The following is a 13,331-nucleotide window of genomic DNA, read 5'->3' as shown; positions in this document are numbered from 1 at the left end:
CTAATCTGGCTTTAGAAAGGTAGGAGAACAAACTCCCACCTTCTCATTTTGGCGCTTATTTTTTCAATGACCCATTGAAATTTTTGTTTGTGGGTTACGTCCACCCCTACGGGGGCTCCCAGGTGTCTAAATACACTCCCTTTTGAGATAATCTCTCCTCTCCAGACCGCAGGGTCAAAAGGGTCATTCTTCGACAGGGAGATTAGTCTTGACTTCTCTATATTGCACTTGGATCCCGAGGCCACGACAAATGTTTGCACAATCTCCAGAGCTCTCCTGACAACTTGAGGGCACGCCATCAAGAATAGGAACGAATCATCTGTGAACATTTTGGCCAGTAGATGGTCGTTGCCCGGCAATGCCAGACCTTGAATCTCTCCCTGCATAGCACTGGCCTCGAGCATCGTAATGAGAGGATATGACCCGATGGCGAACAACAAGGTGGCCAAGGGACATCCTTGCTTAATAGACCTTTTAACCTCAAAAGATCCCACAATCCTGTCATTAAACAGGAGCTCTAACTGGCTACCAACGCCTAGTGTGCGTATGAGGCGACAAAGGCGAGGCCCAAAGCCTAGAGCTCCCATGACTTCTTCTATATAGGACCATTCTATCCTATCATAGGCTTTGTCGAGGTCCAGCTGCAGCAAGATGCACTTTTGCTTGGAGAAGGATGCATACTCTTTTCCTACCATTGCTGCTAAGATATTGTCATATATAGATCTCCCTTTAATGAACCCGTGTTGATGGGGAGAGATGATCCGACTCAGGAGGGGGGCAAGTCTGAGAGCTATCGCCTTGGCAATAATCTTGTATGCTATTGACATCATCGTAATGGGACGCCAATGTTTAAGTTGAGAGCAGCAAATATGTTTTGGGGATGGGCTTGATAAGCCGTCTCTTAACATTTGCATCCAATGTCTCTTCTGAAACAGCTAGATTGGCCATGCGTGTGACTGGACCCTTGAGATCATCCCAAAATTCCTTGAAGAATTCAGCCGTCAGTCCATCCCAGCCGGGGGACTTTTCCTTGCCAAGAGCTTTAAGTGCCGCTGAGCATTCCTCCTCAGAGAAGGCCTTTTCCATGCGGTTGGCTTCCTCTTGGAGAACCTTTTTTTCTACACTTCCAAGTAAAGACGCCCGGGCTTCTTCCACTTCCTGAGATTGGGTCTCTGGTTGGACGATAATCTGGCTGAGATACTTGAGCATAAGTGCAGCCATCTCATCTTGGTTTTGAATTGTATTCCCTTTCTCATCATTGAGCACTTGCACGCGGCCTCGACTTTTCCTCACTTTCAGAGCCCTAAAAAAATGTGCTTGGTTAGAAGGCTCTGGTTGCAGGAAAGTTTCCCTAGATAGCAATCTCGCCTTCTTAATTTTTTCCAGCTGTTCGTTAGCCAAGTGAGATTTAGCTTCAAACCATCACTTGTGCTCATCGTTGGTAGCTATTCCGGTAGCCTTCCACTTGTAGAGGAGGTAGTGCAATCAGCCTATTAGAAGAGTCTTGAACTCAAGAGTTGTTATTCAAAGGGTAACTAAGAAAACCAAATTTGGAGTTGGTAATATAATTCTTTTTCTAGGAGTACTCACAATTGTGAGTAGTATATATATTATTTAGGAAAAAGAAGTACATGAGTAGCCATGCTCAAAATGAGCCGTGGCATCACAATAGCATAACACGACTACAATCACTTCATGACCAAACTGGACCAAAAAAACATTGGCTGCTGATAAGGGTGCCACCCTCGAAAGCGAAACATATTACCGAAATAGAGGCGGGGCTCCATCACCCACGGGGTACTCCAAGCTGCCAACATTTGGAAGCTACTACCACTAGCTGCCAATGTGCCTCGCGAGGACCAACATCCAAAAAATAGAAGACCCACATCACAAGCCGCATCCAACCACCAAGAAGAAGTCGACGGCAGCCACCACCCATGTTAACAAAGGCAAGACAAGCACCTTTAGACAGTGGACCAAGGCCTTGATTGCCACAAGCAGGGAGAATATTGCCACCATCTCCCCAAGGACTCCACCACAACGAGATCCACCAAAAAACACCATTGCAACACCAAATCGGGTTCACCATAAGCCATTGTGGAGGGCCAAACTCCATCCGAACACTCACTACCACATGGAAGCTGTTGCCACTAGCTACCAATGTGCCTCGCGAGGACCAACATCCAAAAAACAGAAGACCCACATCACAAGCCGCATCCGACCGCCAAGAAGAAGCCGACGGCACCCGCACCCACCATCCATGCTAACAACGGCAAGACACGCACCTTGAGACAATGGACCGAGGCCTTGATTGCCACAAGCAGGGAGGACACTCCTCCTCCTCCTCAAGGCCTTCACCACAACAAGATCCACCAAAAAACACAATTGCAGCACCAAATCCAGTTCAGCTCAGGCCAAACTCCATCCGAACACTCTAGCGACACCAAACACCACAAGACCACCTGCATGTACCCGCATAGAGCACCAACAACCGAGCATAACTGCACAGACTACCAATCTTCAATTCCACTAACCAGCCCATCCAATCCAGGCGCGCGATTCGCCTTCCGTAGAAGGGTAGGTAGCTGTCAAACCAAGGTGCGAATCCTAAGATGAGCACCCCCTCAAGAATCCCTCACTGCCACGTGCTTTTCAATGTGAATCGTGTTGTGTGTAGATTGAACTCCAACCATTGGGTTCACGGGCTGCAACCGCACCACTAGGCTACAACTCAGTGGTTGACAAAAAAGCTGAAAATTCAAACCATACTATGTTGTCGCCTCTTGTAAACGAGGGGGGAGGAGAGGTGAAAAGCAAGCTCTTTATCGTCGAGCTCGTTTGAAGAAACCCTTAAGAATGTGTGTGTGTGTGTGTGTGTGTGTGTGTGTGAGAGAGAGAGAGAGAGAGAGAGAGAGAGAGAGTATTGGTTGTAAATGTTGTGGAACATTGTGCTTGTGCGCGCGCGCGCGCGTGTGTGTGTGTGTGTGTGTGTGTGTGGAGAGAGAGGGATTTCTATTTTTAGTGTTTTTGGTTTACTTTAGAAAAGAGAGAAAGAGAGAGAGAAGAAGAAGAGTTGAGTATCTTAATTTAATTTCGTAGGAATCTATCTCAAGAGATCTTGAAGACCGATCCCACGAGGAGAGTTGAACTTAAGACCTGCCATGCAAGAAGGAAATGGCATAACCAATCTACCACACTCCGGTGATAGAAAGGTTATATCATTTTTCTCTTTTTATTAGTGCACACACACCCACACACACACGTGCGTGCGTGTGTGTGTGTGTGTGTGGAGATAGTGTGCGCACATGCATTATCAACGGCCAGAATCCGATGAGGGGTGAGCGAACGCCTAATCCAGGCTAGGTTGCGCACATGCAGCGTATACAATCGGAGGCGAGCAGGTCAACATAACAAATTATTGCTTTTCAGAAGACGCAAAGCCTGTCTACCATTGGGAGTTCCTCGTGCCACTTCAACGACGAAGAACGCAAGTGAACATTGTTGCACTACCTTCTCACGTTCCGATTCACACGGCGCCAAGCGCTGTGGAAAACGATGAGTGTACACAGGGGCATGGTGGGCCTGTGGTCGGGCTGTTGCGCTCTCCCATCGGAAATACCATCGCTTAGGGTGCGCACATGCACCCTAGAGAAAGATTAATGCTTGTAAATGTACGTGTATATCTATACAGAGAGGCCTCTCTTTTCTTTTCTTTATATTTGGGCTCATGGGCCCCATGGACCCTTGTGGGCACAGTGGGAAGAAGAAGCCTACAATTTTATATAACCGCTAAAGTAGGTGCATCTGAAACACATTGTAGTATCTTCTCATCTTGTGTGCACATAAGCCAGCCTTATCCTTTCTTATAAATTCAACCCCGAATGCTATCATTCCGGGGTCGGTCAGTTGGTGCATCTCAGTTTCAATTGCAACTGTGTGAGCTCGGTGCAAAACCAACTTCTTACCACACATTACTACACCCCCCTCCTCCTCATTCTCTTCACACCCCTCCCCTCCCCTCCCTTCCCTTCCCTCCCCTCCCCTCTCTCTCTCTCTCTCTCTCTCTCTCTCACACACACAGACACAGCTCATTCCACCATTGCCATGACTCACCCATCGGCTTGACATTTGTGACATCGTCGCCACTGCTGCTACTCCGGTTCTGGTGGTTGTTGTTGGTGCTGCCACTACTTCTACTTCGTGCTCTCTGATTCATTGCTTCCTCGTGCATGCACGCGCACACACCCCTTTGCCTCCATTCCTTCAAACTTAAGCTTTCCCTCTTTCCACTTGCTCTGCTTAGTTCTAACTTCTCGCTCCTTCATCTCTCGCTCGCGCCCATTTTATGTAGCTCTCAGAGTGCGATTCTCGATAACCCACGTCAATGTCCTCTGGGGGGTTTGCATCTTCACGATAAACGCAGATCTCTCTCTCTCTCTCTCTCTCTCTCACTCACACTCACACACACACACACACACACACACACACACACACACACCAAATGGGCGCCCTTGCTCAAGACAACCCCATCTGGCCTTCCCTAGCGAGCTTTCTAAGCTTGCCTTCGGCCTCTTCAAGATCAGCATTGAATGCAGCATTTGCAGCCCTCTTGCAGACCTCTGCTCCCAATCTCAAGGACTATGTGTGGACAGAGCGGGAGAGGCCCCTAATTGCCCACAACCAATTTGGGGACGATGAGATGATTCCAGTCATCGACATGGGCGCATTCACATTCGTCCCGGCTGATGGCGCCATGTCCGCCCTGGAAAGACAGAAAGCACAAAGGAGTGTGGCCACTCAGATGGCCAAAGCAAGCCAAGAGTGGGGCTTCTTCCAAGTGACCAATCATGGAGTGCCTGAGGATCTCATCAAGGAAATGGAGCGGCATGCCCGGGATTTCTTCGAGTTACTCAAGCCCGAAGAGAAGAGGCGGATCCTCCGTGACGGAAATGCGGGCAAGCCGATGGGCTATGCATGCGGTGGCGCAGGAACGCGGCTCAAGAGCGATATCCCGTGGATAGAGTCGTTGCATCTGCCGTCCATGGCAGAAGAGATGGACGGCTATGCGTGGAAAGTTTGGCAAGATGGCAATAAGGACTTCAGGTAAGAAATGGAGAATGCTGAGTTGTGGTCTCATAAGTAGATTTTAGTGCATTGTTAGAAGGCGATTAGGGGGAGGGTTATGTTTGTATGGTGGCTGTGGATAGGGGATTTATCTTTGCTATATAAATGCATATGTATATGCATATCTCTCTCTCTCTCTCTCTCTCTCTCTCTCTCTCTCGTTGAGTTCAACTCTCCTCGTCCGCTAGATCTTTAAGGTCTCTTGGGATAGTTTCCTACGACGTTAAAACTCTCTTGTTCTTCTTTTTTTCTCTCTCTCTCTCTCTCTCTCTCTCTCTCACTTGTGTGTATGTATAAACACCCGCACATACCCTACTATGTGTATGTGCCTGCATATAAGCTTATGGTCCTCCATTCACACAGTCTTTTCCCTCGCTGTCCTTTCCATTTGGGCAGAACACCATGCCCCTTATAGTGTCCTTTTCCTAATGACACACTACATGGGGCCCTTGCACCTTTGATGAATCACTCTCCCTCAGCCCTTTCCTTCTTTCACATTTCAAAACTCTTGACTTCTCCAAGAGTGGCTTCCTGTGTTGCCACTTTTCTCTTTTTATTTTTTATTTTTTATATAAAAGGAGTGCTTTTCTTTGACTTCTCAAATGCAAGGGTCACTTCAAGTGTAGCCACCTCTATAAAAAGAGTGCTCACTTTACTTGTTTTCTCCCCTATGGTTAGCCCTCAATTGAATTTAGAAATCAAGTTGCATTGGCAAAGCCCCTAAAATATTGAAGCATATTTAGTCCAATTTTGAGATTGGAGCCTTTCCCTGTCAAGCAATTACTATAAATAGTAATAGTGAATATCACACTTTTTAAGAGTTATTTTCATTGGCCATCATTTGAGGCCGGGTTTTGGCTTTTTGAAAGAAGCCTTAGAAAAGACGAGTGTTCTGCACACATTTGTTCAAAGGAGCTAGCTTGGTTGGTTGAGTAGTCTTTGTTCTTCCTAACCCGGGTCATGGATTCAAAGGCGACCAAGCGACCTTGTGCGCTCATACGGACGTTCCTATCGATTCGTACATGATGTGTGCGATTTGCTACAAAAGAGTTATTCTCATTGGCCATCATTTGAGGGCGTTTTCTTTTCCTTTCTAAAAGAAGTCTTAGAGAAGAAGAGAGTTATGCATACATTTGATATTTTATTATTTTCTATACTACCTTCTCATGCGAAGCATCTAAATTTTATTCTGTTTGTGACTGTCGGGAAGTACCTTATCGTGTGAAGCATTGAAATCTTCTTCTATATTTTGTTTGTGAAAAAAGTCCTTTCATTTCACATTGCACGGCCTTGTATTACGTGACTTTCTTTTCGTTTGATTGCTTTATAATGCCAACGTGAACCTTCACCTTGTTATAGTCCCCAACGATCAAATACTATATGATGAATACAATGGTTTTGGTTGTTTAAGAATCTTTTCATATTCGAGAATCTTTGGCCGTTGGTGTTAAATATTCTCTATAATAAGCAGTCTACTAGTTGAAATGTCCAACTCTTTGGGGGTCGCTTTACAACTAGATTGTTTTAATATTAATAAAAAAATCTCCGATGACACCTATATATAATCAAGGACTTCATTGGGAATCTTATTTCACTAAATACACTTGTTGTTTTGGCAAAGGCTTGTGGGAAAACTTAGGGTGCCGGGTGGGGCAAGGAGAAAGCGAGCTGCGAGAGATATTATTATATCCAACCTACTCGAGGAAAAAGCAATCCTTTAAAATATGAAAGTGGATAATGAAAAGAGCTACTATACCTATGTGCCTGGAAATTTTAAAGGTTAGAGCGGATGAGGCTATTCCTAAGTCACAAGAAGTTTTGGACGAATTCTCACAATAATTCCCACATTGTGACTTGCCTCAACATCATGAGTTTATGTGAGGGAGGCATCGCATACCTAGCTAGGTACGACTGGCGGCAGGGGATCGCCGGCCCCGGTGGGGGGGCAGGCGGTCCCCTGCCCCCAATCGTACCTAGCTAGGTATGTGGTGCCTCTCGAGCAGAAGCTCATGATGTTATGCATTGTATGAAAAAGACTCCGTTTTCCTACATGAGAATAGTTCTAAATCTTCTTGTGAGTGGGTCTAGCTGATGTAAGTCTTAGACCTTTGAGGATGAGGCTATATTGCCAAGTGCTTCTAGTTCTCGCCTTTTTAAGGCTTAGACCTTTGAAGACCGTTTGTGTAGGTAAGTGGCTCATGGTGAAGGAGAGAACTGAGGATGAAATCCATTACGTGGCAATCATCCACAATATTAAAAAATAAGAAGCTTGATCTCGTCTCTCTATCCTTGAAGGGGACTGGATTAATTTGAAGGATTTAAGTGTTGAAACTGGAAAAATCTTTAAAATTTTCTCTAAAGACTGGTAGATTTTCAATGCTCTCTTTTTTCATTGGTTGCTAGAAAAGTTTTTGGTGAACACTCATCGAGTCATCTTGAAATTTAGAAAAATAATTCAAAATGTCAAGTTTTTACTCGGTGAGCCAAAGGTCTTTTTTTGACATGTCATCACTTGTCGTAATCAAGTTATTTCACACAAAAGAATATTTCCAGCAAAATTTTTTTCGTGTTTGACAAGAACAGAGAGAACGAAGAAAGAAATTCATTGATACGTATTTCGAGTTTGCCATTAGAACACGGCGACGGTTAGCTTTGACATTTAAAAGGGAGTGAAGGTTCACGTTAACATTATAAAACATTTAAAACAAAAAGAAAATCAAATGGTAGGTAGGTTGTGAAATGAAAGAATGCATTGACAAGCTAAAACTTTCAATTGTTCACATGAAAAGAAAGATAATTTAAATAATAATTACTAAAATTTTGAACGTCTGTCTAACTCTCCTCTCCTCTCCTCTCCTCTGAGACTTGTTTTAGAAAGCCAACAAAAAGTTAAAAAGGAAAGACCCATTTACAAGCTAAGAAAAACAATTTACAATAAAAAGTTTAGTAGAAGGAAGTCGTGAGGCCTTTGAATAAAGGATGCATTTACATGCCAAGAAAAAGCATTTAAAAATGTGTATGCGATTGTCGTCCTCTTGTAAAACATGCGAAAAAATATCCATTGTGTAAAATGTAAAAAAGAATAATTTTTTCAAAAAGAAAAGGAGGGGGGGGGGGGGGGCGCTCGTTAATAGGTGACACAGGGTTGATTCAAGGGATCAACTGTGAGCAACAGATCGACTGTCCATTTATTTCGAGGAAGCGCAAAAGGGAATGGTCCCTGTTCGTTATCGGGGTTCGACCTTGTCACCTACCTCTTCACACTCCCACACTCAATCCATCTCGCTTAGCGCACCACGTTGAAAGCTATGTGAGGCCTGCGCTATATAAATCTTGCCTCCCCTTGTTGCATTGATCGGACCGCCCAAAGCTCTTCGCTTCGTCAAAAATACGCCTCCGCCATTGATCCCTCGAGTGACACGGGGTCGAGTGACACTTCGTGTCACTTATAAAAGGGGGGAGGGGGGCGGGGGGAGGGGGCAATAACTAACTAGTATGGTGGACCGCCTTTAGCGGGGTCTCTCTCTTTCTCTTTCTCTCTCTTTTTTAATAAGTAGCTTTTATGTTGCAACTTGTGCCATGTTTAAAGAGGACTCCCTTCCTCCATATTATGTTAAGTAGATTTAAAAGGTTTATAGGTTTCTCATCCAGCCCATTGCCTTGTTAAATTTTAATCTTATCTCGACAAGCTAGTTTGTTAATGGCCTTGTTAAATTTTAATCTTATCTCGACAAGCTAGTTTGTTGGGAAAGAAAGAAGTTTTAAAATGTTGGCTAGGGAAAAAAAATAAAAATGAAAAGTTGTAAATTGTGTGTGTGGTTGGTTGATGGTGCAGGAGGGTGGTGAAGGAGTTCAGCAGAGCGATGGGACGAGTGAGCATGAAGTTGATAGAGGTGTTGGTGGGGGAGCTGGCGCTAGGACAGAAGGAGAAAGATGGGATGATGAGGTGCAAAGTGGAGGACGGGGTGGGTAGCTGGAGCAGCAATTCGGTAGTGCGCTTCAACTACTACCCGCCCTGCCCACAACCGGCGCTCACGCTCGGGCTCGGCGCGCACTCGGACCCGCACTTGCTCACACTACTACACCAGGACCTAGTGGGTGGCCTCCAGATCTGCAAGGACGGTCTCTGGATGGCTATCCGCCCCAAGCCCAATGCCCTTGTCGTCAACATAGGCGATGCTCTTCAGGTACCCACCTTGCTCTCTCTCTCTCTCTCTCTCTTCTCTCTCTCTCTCTCTCTCTTCAGGTACTGCAAATTTCAACCTCTAAACATGGTTTTTCCAAATATGCAGTAGGGATTGAATGCTAGGACCTTTAGAATTGGTTGATATAAAACAACTTTTTTCGTTGGATGTATGTAAGATCTAATCTAATGACATGACTTGCAAATTTCTTTGTGTAAGCTCATTGCTACATCCTTAACAATTTCTGTTTTTTGAATTCAACAGGTGTGGAGTAATGATGTGTACAAGAGTGTAGAGCATAGGGCAGTATGTAACAGTGTAAAGCCAAGACTATCAATGGGATTCTTCTTGAATCCACTAGATGAAACCATCATCACTCCGCTCAAATCCTCCTCTCCACTTTATAAGCCCTTCACATGGAAAGAGTATCGAGAATGTATGTACGCTCATAGGCCAAGGGGCAAAAGTAATTTGCTCCAATTTAAATTGCTAAATGATCAACAAAACAAATCTAATATTATGTAGAAAACATTTTGATCCTCGTTGTCTCTTGTCTTGATTTCTAGAATTGCTCTACACAAGTAGCTACAACACCATTTGAAGTCCATCAACTTGACAAAACATGCTTTCTAATGGCCCACTCAACAACTAAGTATTCAATGGTATGGTAGGCTGGCTATATGGGTATGTGCACGCACATGAGTGCTACAATCACCTAGCGGTAATAACATTTGATGGGGAGAGAATCTTTCAGTTGATGCATCCAAGCCTTGAAAGCACGACTTGCAACACGGTTAGACATTGTGGCTAGCTTTAAAGTAAGGGAGAGAGAGCGATTTCTCTGGTTCGAGCTTTGTTGTGTGCGTGAAGAAGACGGGGTGGCAACTCCCTTAATCTGCTGATGCGCAAAACTTCATGTAGCGAAGCCCCCTTGTGCACACACACACACACACAAAGAGAGAGAGAGAGAGAGAGAGAGAGAGAGAGGCCATCAACGAATTGTTGTTTGACAGTTTGAGGGATTTCATATTTTGTCAAAACTTGGCACTTGACTTACCCTAAGCTCCCAGCATTTTTAATCCGTTCAACGTTGTTTATTACAAATGGTCATGCTCTTGCAAGTGCCAACTATATATTGATAAAAATAACCTAGAGCAACTTGGAATCTAAGAGACGATCACTTGTCAAAGACTTGTGTAAATTTGCCGGTTTGCTTAAAGGCAAGCTCAGAATGTGATCGAGATTTTATCATTTCAGCCCGGTTAAAATACACTAGACCCCGGTTTTTTTCTAACACTGATTCAAAAATTAATCTTAGATCTAAATTTGAACAAAATTCTCTTGGCGCTTGGTATGTTGCTAGACACATTGATCAATTTGATGCGTTTGTATATGTTTTTCTCAATTGAACTAGTTTCAAGAATATTAACATGTATCTTACTGCTTTTCTAAAAATCCTCATTTTAGCACATGTTGTTACTCATGTCACAAAAAGAACTCGCTACATTCAAGCATAGGTGATCCCATTTGGAGGGAGCTCACTTTGCTCTTCCATTGTTGGACATCTCGAACAAAAAAGTCATCTTTGAGTTGTTGTGATGTAACAAAAGCATCGTCACATTCATTTTGACCCATGTTGTGTCACCATAGAGCAATAAATTCTTTCAAATGTCCATTGTTGTGTGCTACCTTTTCCTAGTATAGGCTTTTACCAAGTTTTAATTTCAGCAGCATATTGGATAAAATGGGAAAAGTTAGCACACAACAATGTCATTTGGCATTATGAGAATTTTGAAATTGGAGCATTTTGCATAATGTGGATTTTTTTTTTCATATTTTGGAAATCTCTCTCTCTCTCTCTCTCTCTCCCCCCCAATCATGGACATGCAACCAAGGAGCTTTCAAAGAGATTGATGGTTCTTGGAAAAAGGCTGTGTTTAACAACACCATAAATAAAGAGAGATGAAAAAGAAGATGTGGGTTTTTATGATTTTTAAGGATTACATGCATCTCGATGGGATTGGATTTCTCTACTTTATGCAACCCTTGTTGAGAATTCTTGACTTCCGTAGTTGGTTTCTTTATTCTTATATATGGTTTTGGATTTTTAGGTCTCCTTGAACAAACAAGTGCATTGATAGCTTTGCAAACACAAGGATCTTCTTTCTTCTCCATCCAAAAGCCTTTCCAACAATTAGCATATACCTTAGCATCTGCCATGCTACTTATTTTGCACATGGTGCCAAATATTGTATCATTGATTTTCTTATAGTTATGTGATTTTTTATCCATGTCAATCTTCGACATAACCATTGCAAACCAAATAGGATACACATCTTGATCTGAAGGGTGTTGTAGAACAAAGTCTCCTTATTGGACATCTATAAATAGGTTGAATTCTTCCTTTGGTTTCTCTCTTTCTCGCCAATAATAATGATCATTGAATTTTTCATATCCTAAGAATCTTTTAGTATCCACTTGGATATCCATGGAGTTAACAAAGCTTTGACCTTGAGTTTTGGGCCAAAAATGCATGTACAACCCGACCTCTGGGAGGATATGTTTATCAAGCTCTTGTGTTACATCATTCCAGTAGTCTATCATAGGTTTGTAATAGCGTTGAGTGAAAGGTCCATTTCCAACATTTAATTTAATGTAAGCTTTTAACCCTTGGATGATCTCCTCATAGCCTTCAACATACTCTACCATTGATAATAGAGGAGTATCACAGGAACAGAATAATAGAGATAGATAGCAAAATAGAGGAAGAAATCTTTGTATTGATAGTGTTTGATACAACAGAGGAGCAAAATATATGGGCGCACTCCGTTGTACGGAGCTCGAACCTCCCGACCACCCCCGAGCTTCAATTCACTTGCATGCAACGTCTCATTCGCACTCGCACTCGCACTCTCACTCGCACTCGCAGAAGAGAGATCGGTGAATGAATCCCCAAAACGCACCACCCGTCCTTCTATTCTGATTTTTTTTTCCCCTCCAAAAGCATGCGACCTCTCAAAATAGCCGCTTTTCTATTTTTGACGTTCGGTCAACTCGACTTGCGCGCCAAGTATACCTGCGAGAACAAGGTAAAAACGTGATCGCGAAGCGATCCGTAAAGGTTAGATTTTTGAAACCTTAAAAAAAAAAATAAAAAATTTTCAAGTCCATAAATTTTTTAGCTGTCTTCAACTGAACATAACTCCCAAACGGAGCCAAAACAGCCCAAGTCTGTCTCACACAATCTTGTTGCCCTTGCTGCGCTCTTCGACGGCTATGTGATGGAAAATTTCCATAGCCTGCTCTGATTTGCTGAAAATCAACCTGCAAAACAGTATTTTCTACAAAAACGATGCAAAAACAGCAAATCCCACTTTTTTCTTAATCTTTGGCCCTCAACGAGCATCAAAACATCAAAATCTCTAAAGACTCAAAGAACCAAAGTTGTTCCTTATAACACAGGCTTCAATCGCTTCATACATCACTTTTTCAAAATCCCACGTTAACACCTTCGAAAATGCCCCAGAAAGTGCCTTCCGAATCAAAAAATTTTATTGGACGAAAACAATCCACACATCCTTCTACACAGTGGACTAAATTTAAAACGACCAAAACTTCCTAGAAAAACAAAGTTTACTACTAAAACACCTCAAAATCAAGTCCTGTTACAAGGAGGATCACCAACTGGTAACATTGGCTTGCTTTCCTTAGCGTGTAATACCATCACTTGGCCTCCTATTTGATGTGGAAACATGTACTTTGTATTGCATTAATGGTGTGTCCTCATTCATGAAGAAGCAAAATTGAAACGGGGGTGAATGACCTGCAAGCACATCATGTCCATCACAAAGACAACCATTGCATATCTCTTGAAATCAGGAACACACGTAAGCAAGAAAGGTGCTAGAGAAGAGGTTGAGGTAGTTCTTAGTGTATCCACCAAATGTAGCAAAGTGAAGGTTTGGCCTCTTAATCTTTCAGAGAACTTGCTAAACATAACATCTATGTCTTCATGTGTGTGTT

General features: G+C 43.2%; 1 protein-coding gene across 1 annotated transcript; it reads left to right on the top strand.

Annotated features, from left to right (window-relative positions):
• The first annotated feature begins 3,892 nt into the window (after window positions 1-3,892).
• On the top strand, window positions 3,893-9,847 carry LOC147461491 (gibberellin 2-beta-dioxygenase 5-like). Its single transcript, XM_086509037.1, has 3 exons — window positions 3,893-5,103; window positions 8,960-9,311; window positions 9,573-9,847. Exons 1-3 carry the CDS (start codon window positions 4,502-4,504, stop codon window positions 9,831-9,833), a joined length of 1,215 nt encoding a protein of 404 aa, XP_086365163.1. The 5' UTR covers window positions 3,893-4,501; the 3' UTR covers window positions 9,834-9,847.
• The last annotated feature ends 3,484 nt before the right edge of the window (window positions 9,848-13,331 follow it).

Source organism: Adiantum capillus-veneris, chromosome 3, assembly GCF_014529385.1.
Source record: "Adiantum capillus-veneris isolate H3 chromosome 3, ASM1452938v2, whole genome shotgun sequence".
Classification (NCBI taxonomy): domain Eukaryota; kingdom Viridiplantae; phylum Streptophyta; class Polypodiopsida; order Polypodiales; family Pteridaceae; genus Adiantum; species Adiantum capillus-veneris.
This window is presented reverse-complemented; position numbering and strand designations above follow the sequence as displayed.

Coding starts and splice junctions, on each gene's coding strand:
- LOC147461491 (XM_086509037.1), top strand. CDS start 4,502: ATGGGCGCCCTTGCTCAAGACAACCCCATCTGGCCTTCCCTAGCGAGC. Junction 5,104..8,959: donor GATGGCAATAAGGACTTCAG/GTAAGAAATGGA, acceptor TTGATGGTGCAG/GAGGGTGGTGAAGGAGTTCA. Junction 9,312..9,572: donor ACATAGGCGATGCTCTTCAG/GTACCCACCTTG, acceptor TGAATTCAACAG/GTGTGGAGTAATGATGTGTA.